This window comes from Mus pahari, chromosome 10 (assembly GCF_900095145.1).
Source record: "Mus pahari chromosome 10, PAHARI_EIJ_v1.1, whole genome shotgun sequence".
Classification (NCBI taxonomy): domain Eukaryota; kingdom Metazoa; phylum Chordata; class Mammalia; order Rodentia; family Muridae; genus Mus; species Mus pahari.
Window position 1 is genome coordinate 82375520 of NC_034599.1, and position 18185 is coordinate 82393704.

Genomic DNA, 18185 nt, shown 5'->3' on the forward strand with positions numbered 1-18185 from the left:
ATGTGTCCTTATTACCAGTTGGAACATCTTCTGGGATCTATCCCATAATCAGTCACCAAACCCAGACACTATTGCATATGCCAGCAAGGTTTTACTGAAAGGACCCTGATATAACTGTCTCTTTTGAGGCTATGCCAGTGCCTGGCAAATACAGAAGTGGATGCTCACAGTCATCTATTGGATGGAACACAAGGCCCCCAATAGAGGGGCTAGAGAAAGTACCCAAGGAGCTGAAGGGGTCTGCAACCCTATAGGTGGAACAACAATATGAACTAACCATTACTCCCAGAGCTCGTGTCTCTAGCTGCATATGTAGCAGAAGATGGCCTAGTCGGCCATCAGTGGGAAGAGAGGCCCCCTGGTCTTGCAAACTTTATATGACCCAGCACAGGGGAAGACCAGGGCCAAAAAGTGGGAGTGGGTAGGTAGGGGAGCAGGACTGGGGGAGGGTATAGGGAACTTTCAGGATAGCATTTGAAATGTAAATAAAGAAAATATCTAATAAAAAATTCAGATTTCAAAAAAAAGAAAAAAAAGAAATCCATGACTGGGGCGGCTCTCATGGAGGCAGCTAGCACGAGGCTGGTGAGCGCTGAGCCGCGCATCGTGCCCTGCACTGTCCAGACTAGCGAACAATACAGTCAGGATGGCTAAAGGTGACCCCAAGAAACCAAAGGGTAAGATGTCTTGTTATGCCTTCTTTGTGCAGACATGCAGGGAAGAACATAGGAAGAAAAACCCAGAGGTTCCTGTCAATTTTGCAGAGTTTTCCAAGAAGTGCTCTGAGAGTTGGAAGACCATGTCTAGCAAAGAGAAATCTAAGTTTGATGAAATGGCAAAGGCAGATAAAGTATGCTATGATCGGGAGATGAAAGATTATGGACCAGCTAAAGGAGGCAAGAAGAAGGACCCAAATGCCCCCAAAAGACCTCCGTCTGGATTTTTCTTATTCTGCTCTGAATTCTGCCCCAAGATCAAATCCAGAAACCCTGGCACCTCCATTGGAGATGTGGCAGAAAAGCTGGGTGAGATGTGGAATAACAAGTGACAGTGAACAGCAGCCATACATCACCAAGGCAGCAAAGCTGAAGGAGAAGTATGAGAAGGATGCTGCTGACTATTGTCTAAAGGGACGTTTGATGTGCCAAGGGTCCTGCTAAAGTTGCCTGGAAAAGGGTGGAAGAAGAGGAAGAGGAGGAGGAAGATGAATAAAATCTCTGTCTCCTTTTGAATACCTTAGAGTAGGAGAGCCCTGTGATTGACACATCTCTTACTTGAGTCATGTCTATTGCCCTTGTTAGGTATAATTACAAAATTGTATCACTATCATATTGTAGTTTCTCAAAGTGTCAGTGGTTTACATGAAGTGGCCGTGGGTGTCCGGAGCGCCCTGAAACTGTATCAAAGTTGTACATAGCTCCAAACATTTTTAAAATGAAAAGGCACTCTCGCATCCTCCTCACTCAGTGCACTTTGCTGTTGGTGTGACAAGGCAATTGAAGATGTTTCTGGCATTTTGTTCTCAACTCGTAAGGTCATGTTAACTGTATGGTTGTTGGCTAGCAATCCTGAGTTGCCATCTGTACATATCTATAGTTTGTAAAGAGAACAAAATAACCCAGACAGAATCTTGATGCTCCTTGTTTGGCGTGGAGGCTGGGAGGGGAAGATGCCCTTTGGAGGGGGCGTTGCTCAGGGCGTGCACTGTGAGGCTGGACCTGCTGATACTGCGGTGAGCATCCATTTAGCTTCAGGTTGTCTTGTTTTTGTCTTGTTGCACTCTGCTGACATTCTTAGTTGTGGATGGGGGAGAGGTCAGCTGGCATGAAAAGTGTGTGGAGTTTTTTCTTTAGTTAAGTGCAGTAGGTTTTAAACTTTTTAAAGAAACTGTAGAACTCATCGTTATCAGCAAAGCAAAGAACTACTGCATCAATGGAAGTTCAAGAACCCTCTGGACCTAAATGCAATTTGCAACATTCTGTTATTTTTTGTATGTTTAGAATGCCGAAATGTTTTTGAAGCTAAATAAACAGTATTACATTTTTAAAAAAGAAAGGAAGGAAGGAAGGAAGGAAGGAAGGAAGGAAGGAAGGAAGGAAGGAAGGAAGGAAGGAAGGAATCCATGACTGGCAGTCTTACACACAATTAGTTTCACCTGCCTGTCACACTGACTGCTCTCAGGGGCACCTCACAGCCTCTAAAGGAGACCACAGGTTGTGGCTGTGATCACTGTTCTAGATCTGTCTGCATGACGCGGAGGCCAGACAAAGGGGATTTTAAATACCTGGTCAAAAAAAAAAGACCACATTAAGGTGAAATTTTGGGACTAGTCTGGGAATTTAAAGAGGACACTGTCACTCCTTTCTGAGCAGTACAGAAATGTCCTGTTGACCTGAAGGAGGCAATCAAGGCAGCCTGGGGCACAGCTTGAGGCAGGTGGAAATAGCTTGGAGAGAAGAAGGGACTTCTGAAAGGTCCATGAGAGGTAAGGCTGGCTGGGTAGGGTGAAACCTTTAAGGGCTGGGTTAGCAAGCTTGAGCTTGTTCCAACAATTAAGTAAAGGCCATTTTAGATCTGCGTGCAAACATAGTGTAGGGTGACAAAGATACAGAAGCCTAGAAACAACAGAGCACGGATCTCAGGAGAGGTTGCGTGACCTAGCTTCAAATATATAGGTGACCGGTGAAACGGTCCTATCAGTGAAGTTCCGGCCAGGCAAGCTTGAACCTTTGAGTGAAGGTCTCCAGCACCCACATTTTAAAAAGCTATTCAGTGGGGCTAGAGAGATGGCTCAGCGGTTAAGAGCACTGGCGGCTCTTCCAGAGGTCCTGAGCTTGATTCCCAGCAACCACATGGTGGCTCACAACCATCTGTAATGGGATCCGATGCACTCTTCTTGTGTGTCTAAAGACAGCGTCAGTGTACTCACATACATTAAATACACACACACACACACACACACACACACACACACACCTTTAAAAGACTGTGCAGTTAACAGGGCATGGTGGCGCACGCCTTTAATCCCAGCACTTGGAAGGCAGAGGCAGGCGGATTTCTGAGTTCGAGGCCAGCCTGGTCTACAAAGTGAATTCCAAGACAGCCAGGGCTATACAGAGAAACCCTGTCTCGAAAAACCAAAAAAAAAAAAAAAAAAGACTGTGCAGTTGCACACCTGTAATCCCAGTACTAGGAGATGGAGACAGGAGGATGCCTGTGGCTTCCTGGCAAGCCAGCCAGCCAAATCAGCAAGCTCTAAATTCAGTAAGAGTCCTAGATCCAAAGAAGGCATGGAGAGGCTGATCAGGGAAGACATAGGACATCACACAAAAATGTGCAAACCCTGGAGGGATCAGTGATGTCACATTTGTCTAATGTATCTCAACACATACAACACAGAGAAGGCATCTCCCCTTCGTGGTGTTCCTGCTAAACCTGTCCTGCTTCAGTCTAATCATGAGGTAACCTCAGGCAAGCCCAAACTGAGGGAAAGGGTACAAGTGTTCAAGCACCAGTGCCCTTCAGAAAGGTTAGTTTAGGGCTGGCTAGATGGTTCAGAGAGTAAAGATGCCCGCCTCCACGCCTGATGATCTGGACTCCTGCGTGTGGCAAAGAGAAAGAATAGGTTCCTACAAGTTGTCTTCCTCCACACACATACTAAATAAATGTAATTTTAAAGAAATTTTTAATACCAAAATAATGCAAGACAAAGGAAGCTGAGAAAATATCACAGGTTAGAGGAGACTAAAAACGTGAGCAAACTGAATATGCCCATGAATTGCATCCTGACACAGAAAAAGGGAGGTTAGAGGGGTACCTAGTGAACCCCAAATGAAAATTAGAAGTTTAGTTAATAGCTTTGCATTCGTGTTGTATGAGTTGTACGGGGAGGGCCTCAATCACTAAAGTCCTTGCTGCTCAGACCTCGATCCTCAGTGGCTACACAAAAGTCAGTCATGACATCAATCTCCAAGCACATGCACAAGCACACAGAAACACACAGACACACTCACACAGACACACACAGAAAGAGACACACACACTCATGAGTGTGTGTGCGCTGTCACACACATTTCCAACAGTAAAGACCGCAGGAGATGTTGGAAGGCAACTCTTCTGTTAAATGTGGGTTTGGTTTATTACCATTTTCCTCTTTTAAAAATAAATAAATAAATAAATAAATAAATAAATAAATAAAAACAGTAAAACTAAGCCAAACAAATGATAGTTCAGCCTGATGGGTATTCTCCTCCAATGAGCCAATTCAAGCCAAATTAAAATATAAAGGCAGAGCCGGGTGTGGTGATGCACACCTTTAATCCCAGCACTCGGGAGGCAAGGCAGGCGGATTTTTGAGCTCGAGGCCAGCCTGGTCTACAGAGTGAGATCCAGGACAGCCAGGGCTACACAGAGAAACCCTGTCTCGAAAAAAACCAATATAAACCAATATTTATATATATATATAAAGGTAGGCCTGTTGCAGCTCTCAAAGAAGTTCAGCAGCCACACAGGAGGGGGGGGTCAGTCATACAGAGGGAGAAAAGGAGAGGGGGAAGAGAAAGAGAGAAAGCTAAAGAAAGAAGAAAGAGAATAGAGAAAGCCAAGATGTCTGGATTATATAGGGAAGAGCCTCTCTGTGAGAGGAAGTCCAGTCCCTGGGTTGGGAAGTTCACTTTAGAGGGCAGGGTAGGCTGGGAGACCCTGGAGGGTAGATTTGCCTTGGTAGGTTAAATAGATACCTCAGCCACTTGCCCTGGCTCTGAATCCCAACATCAGCTTCCAGAAAGTCTGAAAGAAGTGGGGCAAAACCTTGCAATGTCTGATCCCCAGAGGGTGTTACAGAATTGGTGTCTTGTTGGCACCAGAATCTGTAGTGACTTTCATGCACAGGTATTGATGTTTTCTGAGCCCTAAACCCCGTATCTGAAAGTAGGGTTGTCAGGGATGACACTCCAGCAACTAGAACCTGGAAAACTATATGCAAAACAATAAATCATAAATTATTGCTTTATGTCATAATAAAAATAAAAACAGATTGCTGATCTAAATGTGAAATCCAAACAATAGAACATTTAGGAAGAGAATAGGGGGATGGCCTCCTCCTAGCATCATATTGGGCAATGCTTTTAAAAATAAAAATTTATTAGAACTTTAGGGGTCCCGCTTGTGCTTTTATAATAAAGATGCAGACACATCTATGTAGTTTAAGGCTGTTGGTCTTTTGGCTGGGGCAGTCTCTCAGCTTCTTCTAACTTAACCCGGGTTCTTTGCCATTGTACCCCACCATATGGCTGTCACTGTCCCATCTCCCTGCTCCATTCTCATCCATGCTTCTATCTCTTCTCCTCGTCTGCCCAGTTCTGGTACCAGCCACCAGCTCTTCATTCTACAAAAAGCCTCCCCTATTTCTCATACAAAAAAAAGTAAATAGCATGGTGGAAGAGTTTCCAAAGTACACTCATTCTAAATTGATCAGCAGCAGAGCCACACTCAGTCTATATCTTAGTGTTGCCTTTTAGGCCAGATTGAAGGTAACATGACCTTCCATGACCTCCCATGCCAGCTTGCTTTTTTAACCTAGTAATCTCAGAGAACCTTCTTTTTGGGCAGGTAAGGAAGTGACAAACATTTAAAGCAGGTTAATGGGCCATAGATATGACTGCAGTGCTGGCTCAGCAATTAACAATTGAAAATACAGGGGTACACCTTCATTTGATACAATATGTGTAGGTGTAGGTCATCCCAACATTTGTCTCATTAATTTTATGTGTTTGTGTGTGTGTGCCTGGATATATATATATATATATATATATATATATATATATATATATCCAGGTCTGGATATGTGTACAGGTGACTGAAGAGGCCAGAATAAATCATCAGATCCCCTGGAAATAGAGTTACAGATGGCTGTGAGTCACCCTATGTAGGCATAACTGAACCCAGGTCCAATGAAAAAGCAGCAAGTACTGTTAACCACTGAGCCATCTCTCAAGCCCCCTTACATGATTTCTTGGATATGACACCAAAAGTACATTAAGGAAAAGGGAAGGAAAAAGAGAAGGTGGGCAGGGGAGGGAATCAGACTTCTTCTAAACTGAACCTGTTGGAGCTGACATGCAGCTCAGTGGTGGCGCGCACGTGTTGTGAATCCATAAGGTCCTGGGTTTAATCTCCAGCACTAACAAATTAAACAAACAGATAAGTAAATAAACAGAAGCACTTGTGCATCAACATTGTGTGGTTCAGCAGTGAGAAAAAAAAAAAAAAAAAGCCAGGTCTTTGTAGCATCCACAATGTACCTGTGTCCAACAGGGCAGTGTTGGGGTAGGTTATGGAGAGGGAAGAAAATTTTCTGGAAGCCCGGGAGCATGGCATGGCTGTCCTCTGAGAGGCCCTACTGATTGAGCAACTGGCTGAAACAGAGTCAGATACTTACCCAACCATTGGACTGAAGTTGATGATCCCTATGGTTGAATTAGAGGAAGGATGGAAGAAGCTGAAGAGGAGGGCAACCCTATAGGAAGACCAACAGTTTCAACTAAACCAGACCAGACCCCAAGGAGCTCCCAGAGACTGAGCCACCAACAAGGCAGCATACACCAGCAGGTCCAAGACCCACCCTGGCACATATGTAGCAGAGGTCTACCTGGTCTGGCCTCAGTGGGAGAAGATTTGCTTAATCCTTGAGAGACTTGAGACCCCAGGGAAGGAGGAGGCCTGGTACAGTGCAGGGGAAGCGCTCTCTCAGAGATGAGGAGGAAGAGGAGAAATGGGACAAGGAACTGTGGGAGGGGGGACTGAGAGAGGGCAATGCCTGAAATGAAAATAAATAAAATGATAAAAAAAGAAAAGGAAAAGAAAAATGTCTGGAAGCCATATGTGAGATGTAAAGACTGTTGAAACCTTATGATTTGTGGCTGAACAAAGTAGGTGGACACCATCCTACCACAAGGGGCCAGATAGAAAGCTACCCCAGAGTTCCAGCAGGCTCTCTGGGATGCAAAGGTCCGGTGGTAACCGCTGGACCAAGGCACACTCAGTCTGGTGACAGTGAGCCAGCCTTATCTTCATAGTGTTTTGCTCCACCTGGCTTACTTTAGGGACAAGAGTTTTATAAGTTGGACTACTCAGGCAGTGACATGACTAGCTCAGCATGTCAAGGGATCACTGACTTAGTATACATGAAGGAAGTAGGTTCTTTTCTAGATAACACTAATTTGTCCCAAACCCAGTGTCTCGAAAGGGAGTCAGTGGACCTCCAGATAGCCCTTATCAAAATGTTCTTCCTTCATTGTTTCCTTGAGTGGGTAGAAGAACTGGGAATGTTGATGCTCCATCTCCCTGCGTGATCACACACCACTGAACACTTAATAACATCTTCAAAGAAGAGGAGAAAGATTTCTACAGTTCAATTAAAACAGATGCAAAGGACAGGGACAGAAGGACAACAAAATGGTTTCATGAATCAAGGTACTTGCAAGCCTTGTGACCTGAGTGTGATCGCTAGAACTTACACTGTGAGAAAAATCTACCCTGAAAAATGTCTTCTGATCTTTACATGTGTGTTATATGAACATGAGCACAAACACACACAACTAACAAATAAATGTAGTTTTTTAAATTAGGGCTTCCCCCTCCCTTTTTTGAGATAGGGTTTCTCTGTGTAGCCCTGGCTATCCTGTAACTCATTTTGTAGACTAGGCTACCCTCAAACTCAGAGATTTGCTTGCCTTTGCCTCCCAAGCACTGGGGTTAAAGTTGTGTGCCATCACCACCAGATTAATAAAAATGTTTAAAGGAAATGTCTACAAGAAAGGACACAAGTGGTCCATGCATTTCTATTTGTGTTTCCCAGTTGGTTTGAAATGCTGAGCATCTTTTTATGATATCACACATGCCATAAGGTGACTATCATTTAAGACAAACAAAAAAAAAAATAGAGTTGGTGAAGATGTACAGAGTCTTTTAGTTGCATGTGAGAACAGGCAGCATAGCAGGTCCTTTCCTCTCCTCCCAACTAAACTTCATCAGCCGTGAACCCTGGTCTGATTCTGGTTTCACCCCTTATGAATAAGCTGTTATGAATGTGGGCATTCAAATACACACCTAGTGTGAAGTGTTGGCCTTTGAAAGAAAGGAAATGCTGACACACTGAGTCTTGAAGGCATTGCACCAAGTAAAACAAATTCAGTCAGAAAAGAACAACTATGAGGCCCTTAGAATGATCAAATCTATACAAACTGGTAAAATACAATGTTGATTGCCAGGGGCTGGAAAGGAAGGAAATGGAGAGAGGTGGTTTTGGTTGGTTGGTAGTTTAGTTTGTTTGTGTTGTTGTTGTTGAGATGGGCTTCACTAACTCACTACAAGACCAGACTGTTTTCCTGCCTGAACTCCCAAGAACTGTAATTACAGGTGATTGCCACCATGTTGTGTGAGAGTCACTGTTTAATGAGTTTAGAGTACAATCTTGGAAAGATAAAAATATTCCGGGAAATGAATGATGGCAAATATCTGTATGCTTAAGGCAGAATGCAGTAATGTACATCCTGTATATATGATGTATATTTTACTGCAATTGAAAAGTAACTTGGTTGTGGGTGAGATAGGGCCTTACTATGTACCCCAGACTATTCAAGTACTTTCAATTCTGAGTGCTAGGATTACAGGCATGCCCCAATGTGAAGGGGTGTGTGTGTGTATGTGTGTGTGTGTGTGTGTGTGTGTGTGTAACAACACAGACCTGGTGCATTCTGGAGTTGTGTGGCCATTAGATAACTTCTATAATGAGCAGAACACACGGGAAGCTCACTAATCCTCTTCTCTTTCTCAGAACTACTAGCTTGTTGACTATACTTCATTCAAACACAGGGGTTAATCCATTAGACAGGGAACTTGTGCTGCGGCGATTTATATTTAATGATTTGTTCATAACAAATATGGATCCCCACTATTACTGCTAAAAGCTTTACACACACACACACACACACACACACACACACACACACACACACGTCATTCAAGGTAAGGGCGGGCAGCGCCCCAACAAAGCTGTCAGGGGTTTACCCGCTAGGATCCACCTTCTCTTTATGCTTGGCTTGCTTGGCTCCTGAGATTCCAGATTGAAAACGTGGAGCGGTTGCGTCCTCAAACCTAAGTGGCTTCTCGGCCCGGTGTGTCCTGGTCTCACCAAAGCAACCTCCCAGCGTACATCCCAGACTGGGCTCTGGACCCCTCTCTCTCCCACGTTTGTCTTCCTCCCCTCCCCCCTCCACCCCCTCCTTTTTCGGCGACTGAGCCACACAAGCCGCTGTACACTCTTCTAGAGAAATCGGTGTGATCGAGAGTGAGGATCAGGAACGCGGCCCCTGCAGTTGTCACTGCCGCCAGCCCGGGGACTGCGGCACCCAGCCTCTCAGACGTGCTCGCTCACCAGGCGAACAACCTCTTCTCTGTTCCCTGCGGGCTGCGTGTGCTGGACTAACAGCTCTCGGGTGCCTCGGGTGCCAGGGTCGCATCGGGTGACTCCGGGAGTGCGTCTGCAGGCGGGAGGGCCTGGGGCTGGAGGAGGCGGGTCTGGCCCCGCCCCGCCCTCCTCTACCCCGCAGTTTAGTAGAGGCCGGGGTGGCCGGTCCTCACTGGGCTCCGGGCCAGTCCACCCGCTCAACGCGCTCTAGCCAGCCATGCGTCCCGCGGCCGCTACGGCACCCAAGTGGCTGCTTTTCGCACTGAGCGCTCTGCTACCACTGTGGCCCGCAGCCAGAGCCTGGGAGCTCACGATCCTGCACACAAACGACGTGCACAGCCGGCTAGAGCAGACCAGCGATGACTCCACCAAGTGCCTCAACGCCAGCCTGTGTGTGGGTGGCGTGGCCCGGCTCTTCACCAAGGTGCAGCAGATCCGCAGGGAAGAACCCAACGTGCTGTTTTTGGATGCAGGCGACCAGTACCAGGGCACCATCTGGTTCACCGTTTACAAAGGCCTTGAAGTGGCACACTTCATGAACATCCTGGGCTACGATGCCATGGTAAGGAGAAAGTTCCCCGGGGTAGGAGTCCCAGACCCAGAGAGAGAGAGAGGCTGGAGAACTCGCTAATGGTCTGGTACAGATAGTGCTCAGAGATGTGCAGGTGGAACTCGACCCAGGCCAGTGTGCAGTAAGGATGCAGACCGGCGGCGTCTCTTAGATTATTTTCTTAAACTGATGTTATTAGGGTCCCATAGCGAACTGAGACAATTAGAAAAGGGACCCTACTGCCTACAGGTGCTTCAGCTCGAACACACAGGAGCACTGAAAATTATCAAGGACTGGAGACCCATCCCAGTCTCCTCCACATCTCCCACCTTCTCTGTCTTCCAAAGAATCCTTCATCCTTACTTTTCTGAAAGGAAATCGGGTCAAAAATTATTCAGGTCATCAGCCCCCAAGGAGGAAAACACATCCGATTGGCTCTGAAGTCCGAGCACAATGAACTCGCCTCCTTAGATCGATTTACAGTACAGCGACTTTTCTGTGATCTTATACTAGTTATTTATTAGACCTCGGTGGCCAAATCATCTATGAAATGGGAAGAAGAATGTTGACCTGAAAGCACTGTGTGCACATAATATAATCTCTGTAACTGTTAGTTCTTGTTGCTCCCAGGCACTGCCTCCCAAGAGCAAGTTTAAAAAAAAAAAAAAAAAAAGGCAGAGAGAACCCAAACCCAAATGCGGAAAAGCTGGGATTTCAGGGGCTCAATAAAACCCCGCTTGGCTGTAGAGATTCCAAAAGAGCCTAACTGGAGAGACAAGGGAGCTAGGGATGCAGCTCAATTGTTAGAGTGCTTTCTTAGAATTCCAAAGGCCCTGGATTTGATCCCTGGCATCGCCCAAACTAGGCTTGCAGGGCAGGCCTGGTAAAGGTTGGAGGATCCAAAGTCCAGAGTCATCTTTGGTTACAAAAAAGAGGCCAGCCTAGTATGAGATCCTGTCTCAACAGACAGAAGGAGGAAGGGGGTAGGGAGAGAGAGAGAGAGAGAGAGAGAGAGAGAGAGAGAGAGAGAGAGAGAGATTGGTCCTCACTTCCCAACACTCTGCTGGAGGTAATGCCTTGCTTGTTGAGAACAGATAAGGAATAATCCAATAAAACATAACTGAGATGTAAAAATTAATTGAGCCACCACTCACATTCAACCCAGTGTGGATGCCTCGGGTAAAAGATTCTGCCCCGTTATAGGGAAAAAAATCAGAGACAAAAAATACCAAACAAACAAAAAACCCATAAGGACTTTGCAAGGGAAATAACAGGGCGGGTTCTCAGAACTCTGTGAAATCAGAGGGTGTGGAAGGGAAAGTAAGGTGCAGAAGGCAGACTACCCACTGTGTACAGGAACAGCTCAGAGGTCAGAGAAGGGTGAGAGCTCCTACTGAATATTGGCTTAGAGACTTTCAATGCAAGGAGGGCTCTCAAGGTCCTTAAGCCTCCAGAGTTGACTGGGGAAGGCCATGCTCAGCAGCTGCTTGGCAGAAGAATCTCCAGTCTCAAGAACTCTGCAGTTTCTCCACTTTCTTTTTCCGTGGCTAGGCGGTAAAGGCAATACAAATATTTACATATTCGGATTGTTAACTAGCTCTACTTCCTCTCAGAAGGGTAGGCTAAACAACGGCTGAGTTTGCTTTGATTTCACGTATGAGCCACAACTTTACGGCATTTTCTTTTTCTAACACTCTTTTCTTCTCATCTGGGTAAATATTCCTTAGTAAAAAAATGTGTCCCTCTTTAAGACAGAATGAGGCCACAACAATGTAAGACAAGTCGGAGCCCATCACCCTCGAATGTTTAGAATACTTTTTTTTGTGGGATGGAATTGCTTTCTTACAAATTTCTGTCCAAGTAATTGAAGTGGGGCCTGAGGAAAAATAAGCAACATTGGCCGGTGTCAAGAGTGGGAGGAGAGGGGATAACAGAGTCTATAGCTCCACTTTCCGGAGCGGTCATTAGAACGATGGGTGGGGTGAGTCGTGGGTGGGGTTCAATACATAGCTTTCATGGCTGTATCATACGGTTCTGCTCTCAGCCTTCCTATCTCACAGGGGGTTTACACTGTCGTGTTGCTTGTGTTTTACTAAGCCTTGGGAGCCTAGTGATCTTCTGCTATAAAAAAAAAAAAAAAAAAAAAAATTCCGTCTCAGTTCCCTGCTATGTCTTGATTCTGGGATACTGGAGACCCAGATCATAGAGGGGTATCTCCAGTTCCCCATAAACAGAAGCCAGTGTAGCCTTGGCAATTAGAGCCGGGGCCTCCAAGACATCGTGTACTCTCTAGACCTGCCACACTCCCGAGAGAGTTGTTCTGGTGGCTATGGAGGACTAGCATGAGCTTGAAGACCCCTTGGGTTCTGCTGCTAGGCAGAAACTGAGAGATGACAGACACAGACAGGGAGTGTAGCTAACTATCCTAGTGCAAAGACTAATGTGCCCTGAGGGATGAGGAGAGACACCAAGCTATTACACAAACCAGCTCAGAGGTCAGGAAAGCACAGTACTGGATTATTTTTTTTTTCCCCCTTTAGAAACCAGGAGAAAGGATGACAGGAAAAGAACTCGAGGAAGCTCAGCTGCTTGGGGATTCTTTTATTCTTTTCAGTCTGATTATTTCTGAGCCTCGTGTTCCTTAACTGAGAAAGGTAACCCCCAGCCTATGGACATGATACAATGAGAAATCCCTTGCTCAGTTAAAGCTTAGTTCTCTATACCTCGGGTTTGGGAGGAAGAGGACGTGACAGCTGTCATTTATGTGGGTCTGACAGCCTTCCCTCCACCATCTTTTCTAAGTACCACTGTCTAAACTGTTCCTTTTAGAATGTTTTTCCTTTTTAAGTTCTCAGATATCCTAAACTGGTCTCGAACTTGCTGTGTGGTAGAGGATGTCCTTGAACCTCTGATCATCCTGCCTTCACCTCCCAAATGCTTACTTCTGTGTTCCTGTCTTGGTTACTTTTCCATTGCTGTGACAAAATGTCATGACAAGGCAGCTTACTAAAGAAAGCATTTAATTAGGCCTGTGATTACAGAGTCCATGATGGCAGAGCAAAGGCCATCATGAACAACTGAGAGCTCACATCTTGATTCACAAGTAGGAGGCAGGTAGAGAGGGGCTCACTGGGAACTGTGTGTCTTTTAAAGCTCCAAAGCCCTCCTCCAGTGACACATCAACTCCAACAAGGCCACACCTTCTAATCCTTCTCAAACAATTCTGCCAACTGTGTTCAGACCACGTGTTCAAACATATGAGCCTATGGGCTATTCTCATTCAGCCCTCCACCGTAGCCTTGCTTTTATAATTTTCCCACCTCGTTCTACATGTACAGTGCCCCTGTGTGTGTGTCTAGGTACATGGTGACTTCTTCACACCTCATTCTCTGGTCAATTTGGAGATGGCCGCTAATCAATTCCCCTGTCCCATGAATTCAGCTGTTCTAGATGTCTTCTAGCTGATTCCACTGTGAGAATTTTCATATTCAAGTGCAAAGTTACTGGTCACAATGTGTATGCTTGGTTCTTCCTTTCACAAAGGATTGCCAGCTGCCTTCCTGAAGGCTTAATAACTACTCCCCAGGCAAAAACATTAATCTTTGTATCATTCCTTCTGAGAGAGAGAGAGAGAGAGAGAGAGAGAGAGAGAGAGAGAGAGAGAGAGAGATTTATTCTCATGTATGTGTACCAGATGTGTGCTGGTGCCTGTGGAAGTCAGATCCTCTCTGGAAATGGAGTTATTGGAAGCTGTTAGCCATATGATGTAAAGGCTGGACACCAAATTCTGTCCCCTACAAGAGTAGCAAGTGCTCTCAACTGCTGAGCCATCTCTCCAGCCCACATCTTACCTATCACAACTTGTCAGTAGCTTGTGTTTTTCTAATAATCGGACATATCAAAAGTTTCTTCTGATAAGTAAGTTTGTGAATCTTTTGGGTTTCCTCTTCGTCATCTGATGTCATGTTTACAGATTTTTCTTTTTCATCTTTTTTTCTTTTTTTCCATTGGTTTTGCTTTATTTAGAAGCACTCTAACCATTGATGTATGGTCAATTTTAGACATAAATTTGATGGTGCTACTATGACTGTCAACTTTCAACTCTCTGCCTCTTAGAACGGAAACCCTTCATTGGGTATATTCAAATAATCAAAAAGTTCTTGTTTGTCTGTCTGTTTTGGCCTGTTCTGGAAAGCTTATGGTTCAATTTGCTACTTTAGAGAGCAAATTGCCAAGGCTCTCACTGGAAAAGCAATCGCTGCTGTCTCTCTGCCTTTTAGGACACCAGTCTATGAAAACTGCCTGTTTCCTCTCCAGCGTACAGGTTAGTGAGGGGCAGAAGCAGCATGTCCCTGGGGCTAAGGATGGGCGGCCCTGAGATATGGTTTAATGCTGTAAGATGCTTCTGTTCAGGGAGGAGCGCAGGTATGGAGGCCTGGACAGAAGTGAAACTAAGATAAGATGAAACTGAGATAGACCTGGCAGATCTAGGAGAAGTTTAAGTTCCTTTGTCATGGTGATAAGGGCAGCCTCAAGCCTCTAAGTGGAAAGTGACTGTGGCCCCCTGCTCTTTAAGTAGAAAGAGTTTCCAAAGTGGCAGGAAGTGTCTTTTGTTATTCATAATGTGCCCCCTTGGTAATAGCTGAGACTAATAGTTTAAGCTAATGAGGTTGCTTTTGAACTGGGGCTCTAGATAGCCTCAGGGCGGAACCCAGTGCTGAGACATACCTAATGCTTAGATTGGAGGGTTAGAGAGTTGGAATTTCTGACCTCATCCACCCACCTGCAGGAAAGTAGGGTGGGACTGGAGATTAAACTCTGACAGTCTCTTAAAAGTAGAATTTGATGAGCTCTGCAGAGTTTCTGTAGGGTGGGGTGCCTGAAAGGGCACAGAGGCTCTGTTTATCCTATGCTCTCTCTGTCTGTTGGTCCTATTCTCTGTGCCTTGCACTGGGACATTCATTCCATTTGGCTATTCCTAGGTATATCCTTTTCATGGAGACCTCTGATTTGTAACTTGTCTATTAGAAGTACAGGTGGCCCAGACCTCTGGACTGGGTGCCAGAGTGGGCACAGTTTGTGTGGTGGAGCCCTGCAACTTGTGGGAATCGGCACTATGTTAACATCGACAGTGTCGAGACTGAACTGTCAGACATCTAGTTAGTGTTACAGAAAATTGGAGAACTGGTTGATGTCAAAGAGCAAAAACAAAGCAAAACAAAGTGATTCAGCTATCCAAAGTTCTTGGTGTGTATGTTAAATGTGATAACCTGAGTTTGAGCCCCTGAATTTGTGGGGAGGGGGGAGAAGGAGGCAGAGGGGAGCGGGGGTGAGGGCAAGCTTCATGTGGTGATGGTGGGATGTGGAGGCCAGTATAATGGCCCAAAGTTCACAGGCTGGTTTACCTAGAACACATTATATGGCAGAATCAGGAAGAGTGATCTTGCCTCAAGGCAGAAAGAGTATTGACTTCCAGAAGTTGTCTTCTTACCTACACATGTTTACCACAATAGTCATTTGCCCACACACACACACACACACACACACACACAATCACATTATAACAATGATGATAATAATAAATTAACTTAAAAATAAAAAACCCTCAGCTGCTTAGAGAAATCATTTGGGAAAGATGAGCAGAAATGTATGAGAAAAATAAGAAGGGGGAATAGAAGCAGGCCAGGCAGCAATCTAGAGGTGCAGTAAAGACTCTGCTATAGTCACCTGAAAGGCTAGATCTACTAGAACCAATTTTAATAGGAAAGTAATTTGGAATACGGCTGAGAAGGTATATCTACTATTTGTTGTTGTTGTCGTTGTTGCTGCTGTAATAAAATACCATGACCAGAAGCAATTCAAGGAAGGATGAGTTTGTTTGGGCTTACAATTTGCAAAGGGAGGGAGAGAGAGAGAGAGAGAAAACTAAAGTGAGGGGCAAGGCTATAAACTCCTCAAACCCCTGCCCCAGTGAAGGCTCCTTGTCTTAAATGTTCTGTCCTGCAACCTTTCCAAGCAACACCACAAACTGGGGGCCAAATGATCAAATATGTGAACCTATGGAGGTTGTTTTTTATTTGAACTGCCACTGGGGACCCTGGGAGCGACACTGGCTATCCTAAGTTCTCTCTATCATTTAGCATCTAAGGACAGTTATCAGGCCGCTTTATTTTTTTATCTTTATTTACTTTTCCTGTATGAATGTTTTGCCTTGCATGTGTGTCTGCTCGGCAGGTGTGTGCCTGGTCCCTGTGGAGGTCAGAAGAGAGTATCGGATCCTCCAGGACAGGAGCTACAGGTGCCTATTAGCTACCCTGTGGGTGATGGAAATGGAAGCAGGGGTTTGTACAAGAGCAGCCAGTGCACTTAACTGCTGAGCAATCTCTCTATCCTCTTAGCGGGTTGGTTAATGCCATGGAACATCTGTTTCCATAGCCACATATTTAGCCTATGTGATCCTCCCCCATAGGTGCATAGGTGCAGAAGAGCTTGTGATGAGGAGCACTTGGCAATGCTCCTCCATGGGGAGGGGTCTTTGATCATATGCTGTGGTTGGGGATGGCTCAGAAGAGGGTCTTGTCTTAGTTATGGCTTCTGTTGCTGTGACAAAATACCATGACCAAACAAAAGAAACTTTGAGAAGAAAGGACTGATTCCATCTTACACTTCCAGGAAACAGTCCATTCCTGGGAGGAGTCAAGGCAGGAACTTGAGTAGGGCAGGAACCTGGAAGCGAGAAATGAAGCCTGAACCATGGAGTAAGGATGCTTACTGGCTTGCTAGTCCCAGGCTACTCAGTCTTGCCTATAGGCTCTCTGAATGGAGGTATTTTCTCAATTGAGGTTTCTCTTCCCAGATAACTTCAGTCATAACTTTGGTCAAATTGGCCAAAACAAACAAACAAACAAACAAAACCAAAACCACCTAAACAGGACAGGTGTAAAGCAAAGATGTCTAAGAGGGCTTGGGCCTTAGCATCAGGATATCGGATAGGCATCCTTTGATAGTCCTACATAGGGCCATTCGTTCTTCTATTTAAGCTCCTCCCCTGTGCTCATGTGCTCTCTGTTACTATTATAAAATACCTGAGATTGGATGTTCTACAAGGAAAAGAGGAAACACTGTAACTCATATTTCTGATGTATGGGAATTTCAAGGTCAGGCTGTTCCACCCTCCTTGCTGGTGGGAACTCACAGGATCCTGAGACAATACTAGGCCTCATGCAAGATACACAGCCAAAGTGGTTTTAGTAACAGAGCCACTCTTGGGATAGCCCAGTAATCCATTCACCCATTAAGCGATATGACTCAACACCTCCTAAAGACTCTACTTCTTGATACCACACAGGGGAGATGAAAGTTCAATTTGAGTTTTGGTGGCAACAGTCAAGCCACAGACACGTCTGATAGTGGAGTCTGCTATTTCAAGCTCTAACTCCAGCTGTTGAGCATACCAGGCAAGCACCCAGCTTCGACACTCATCCCGGTTTTATGTCTCCGTTCTTGCATTTGTCGGCTGTGTGAGTTTAGAAGTGGGTCCTCCGTCCATAAACGAGGTTTAGAGAGTGTGGTCTCCTGCATGTGGGTTCTCAGCACCTGAGCTCTTGCCCAGCCCTCTGTCTGTTCCTATTCTGCCAGTGTAACTCCGTGTGTCTTTGAACTTAATTTTAAATTTAAAGGTAAGTTTGCTTGGTGACTTATTTCTGCCTCACAGGTCTCCTAGGTACTTGGGGATAAGGCAATCATTTCCTAGTGGAGAGATAGCTTGAGCCTCCTCTCTCAGGCACCTCCTTTTGGCCCCAGTCTTCAAGTGAAGATGTCCAGAGAGCTCTGCAGAAAACTGCTCTCCAGGTTTCAGAAATGATGCCCAGGGGAACAGGAAAGGCAGCAGCTTATTTCCAGACTGTTGCTTTGAAGTTATTTATTCTGCCCACAGATCTTCATGGAATGCCACTGAGTGCCAGCTGGGTGCTGAGAATGATGTACAGGGGGTGAAACTTAGTGCCTAGAACTTGTTTCCAGTGGGTAGTGCCCATTCAGGCTCTTTTTAGCCACAGAGCAGGACTGGGTTAGAGCTACTAAAGCACTAAATGGAGAGTAAGGGGCCAGCAAGATGGCTCACTGGTAAGAAGGCTTGCCAAAAAAGAGGAGGAGGAGGAGGAGGAG

General features: G+C 45.4%; 1 protein-coding gene and 1 pseudogene across 1 annotated transcript in view; both read left to right on the top strand.

Moving 5' to 3' along the window:
* The first annotated feature begins 646 nt into the window (after nucleotides 1-646).
* LOC110328655 lies at nucleotides 647-1212 on the top strand (annotated as a pseudogene).
* Nucleotides 1213-9635: 8423 nt separating this feature from the next.
* Nucleotides 9636-18185, top strand: part of Nt5e (5'-nucleotidase ecto) — a 44364-nt gene continuing 35814 nt past the window's right edge. Inside the window, exon 1 of the mRNA XM_021207594.2 lies at nucleotides 9636-10031. Within this exon, the coding sequence (XP_021063253.1) occupies nucleotides 9687-10031 (345 nt within the window). The 5' untranslated portion in view covers nucleotides 9636-9686. The remainder of the gene's footprint in view (nucleotides 10032-18185) is intronic.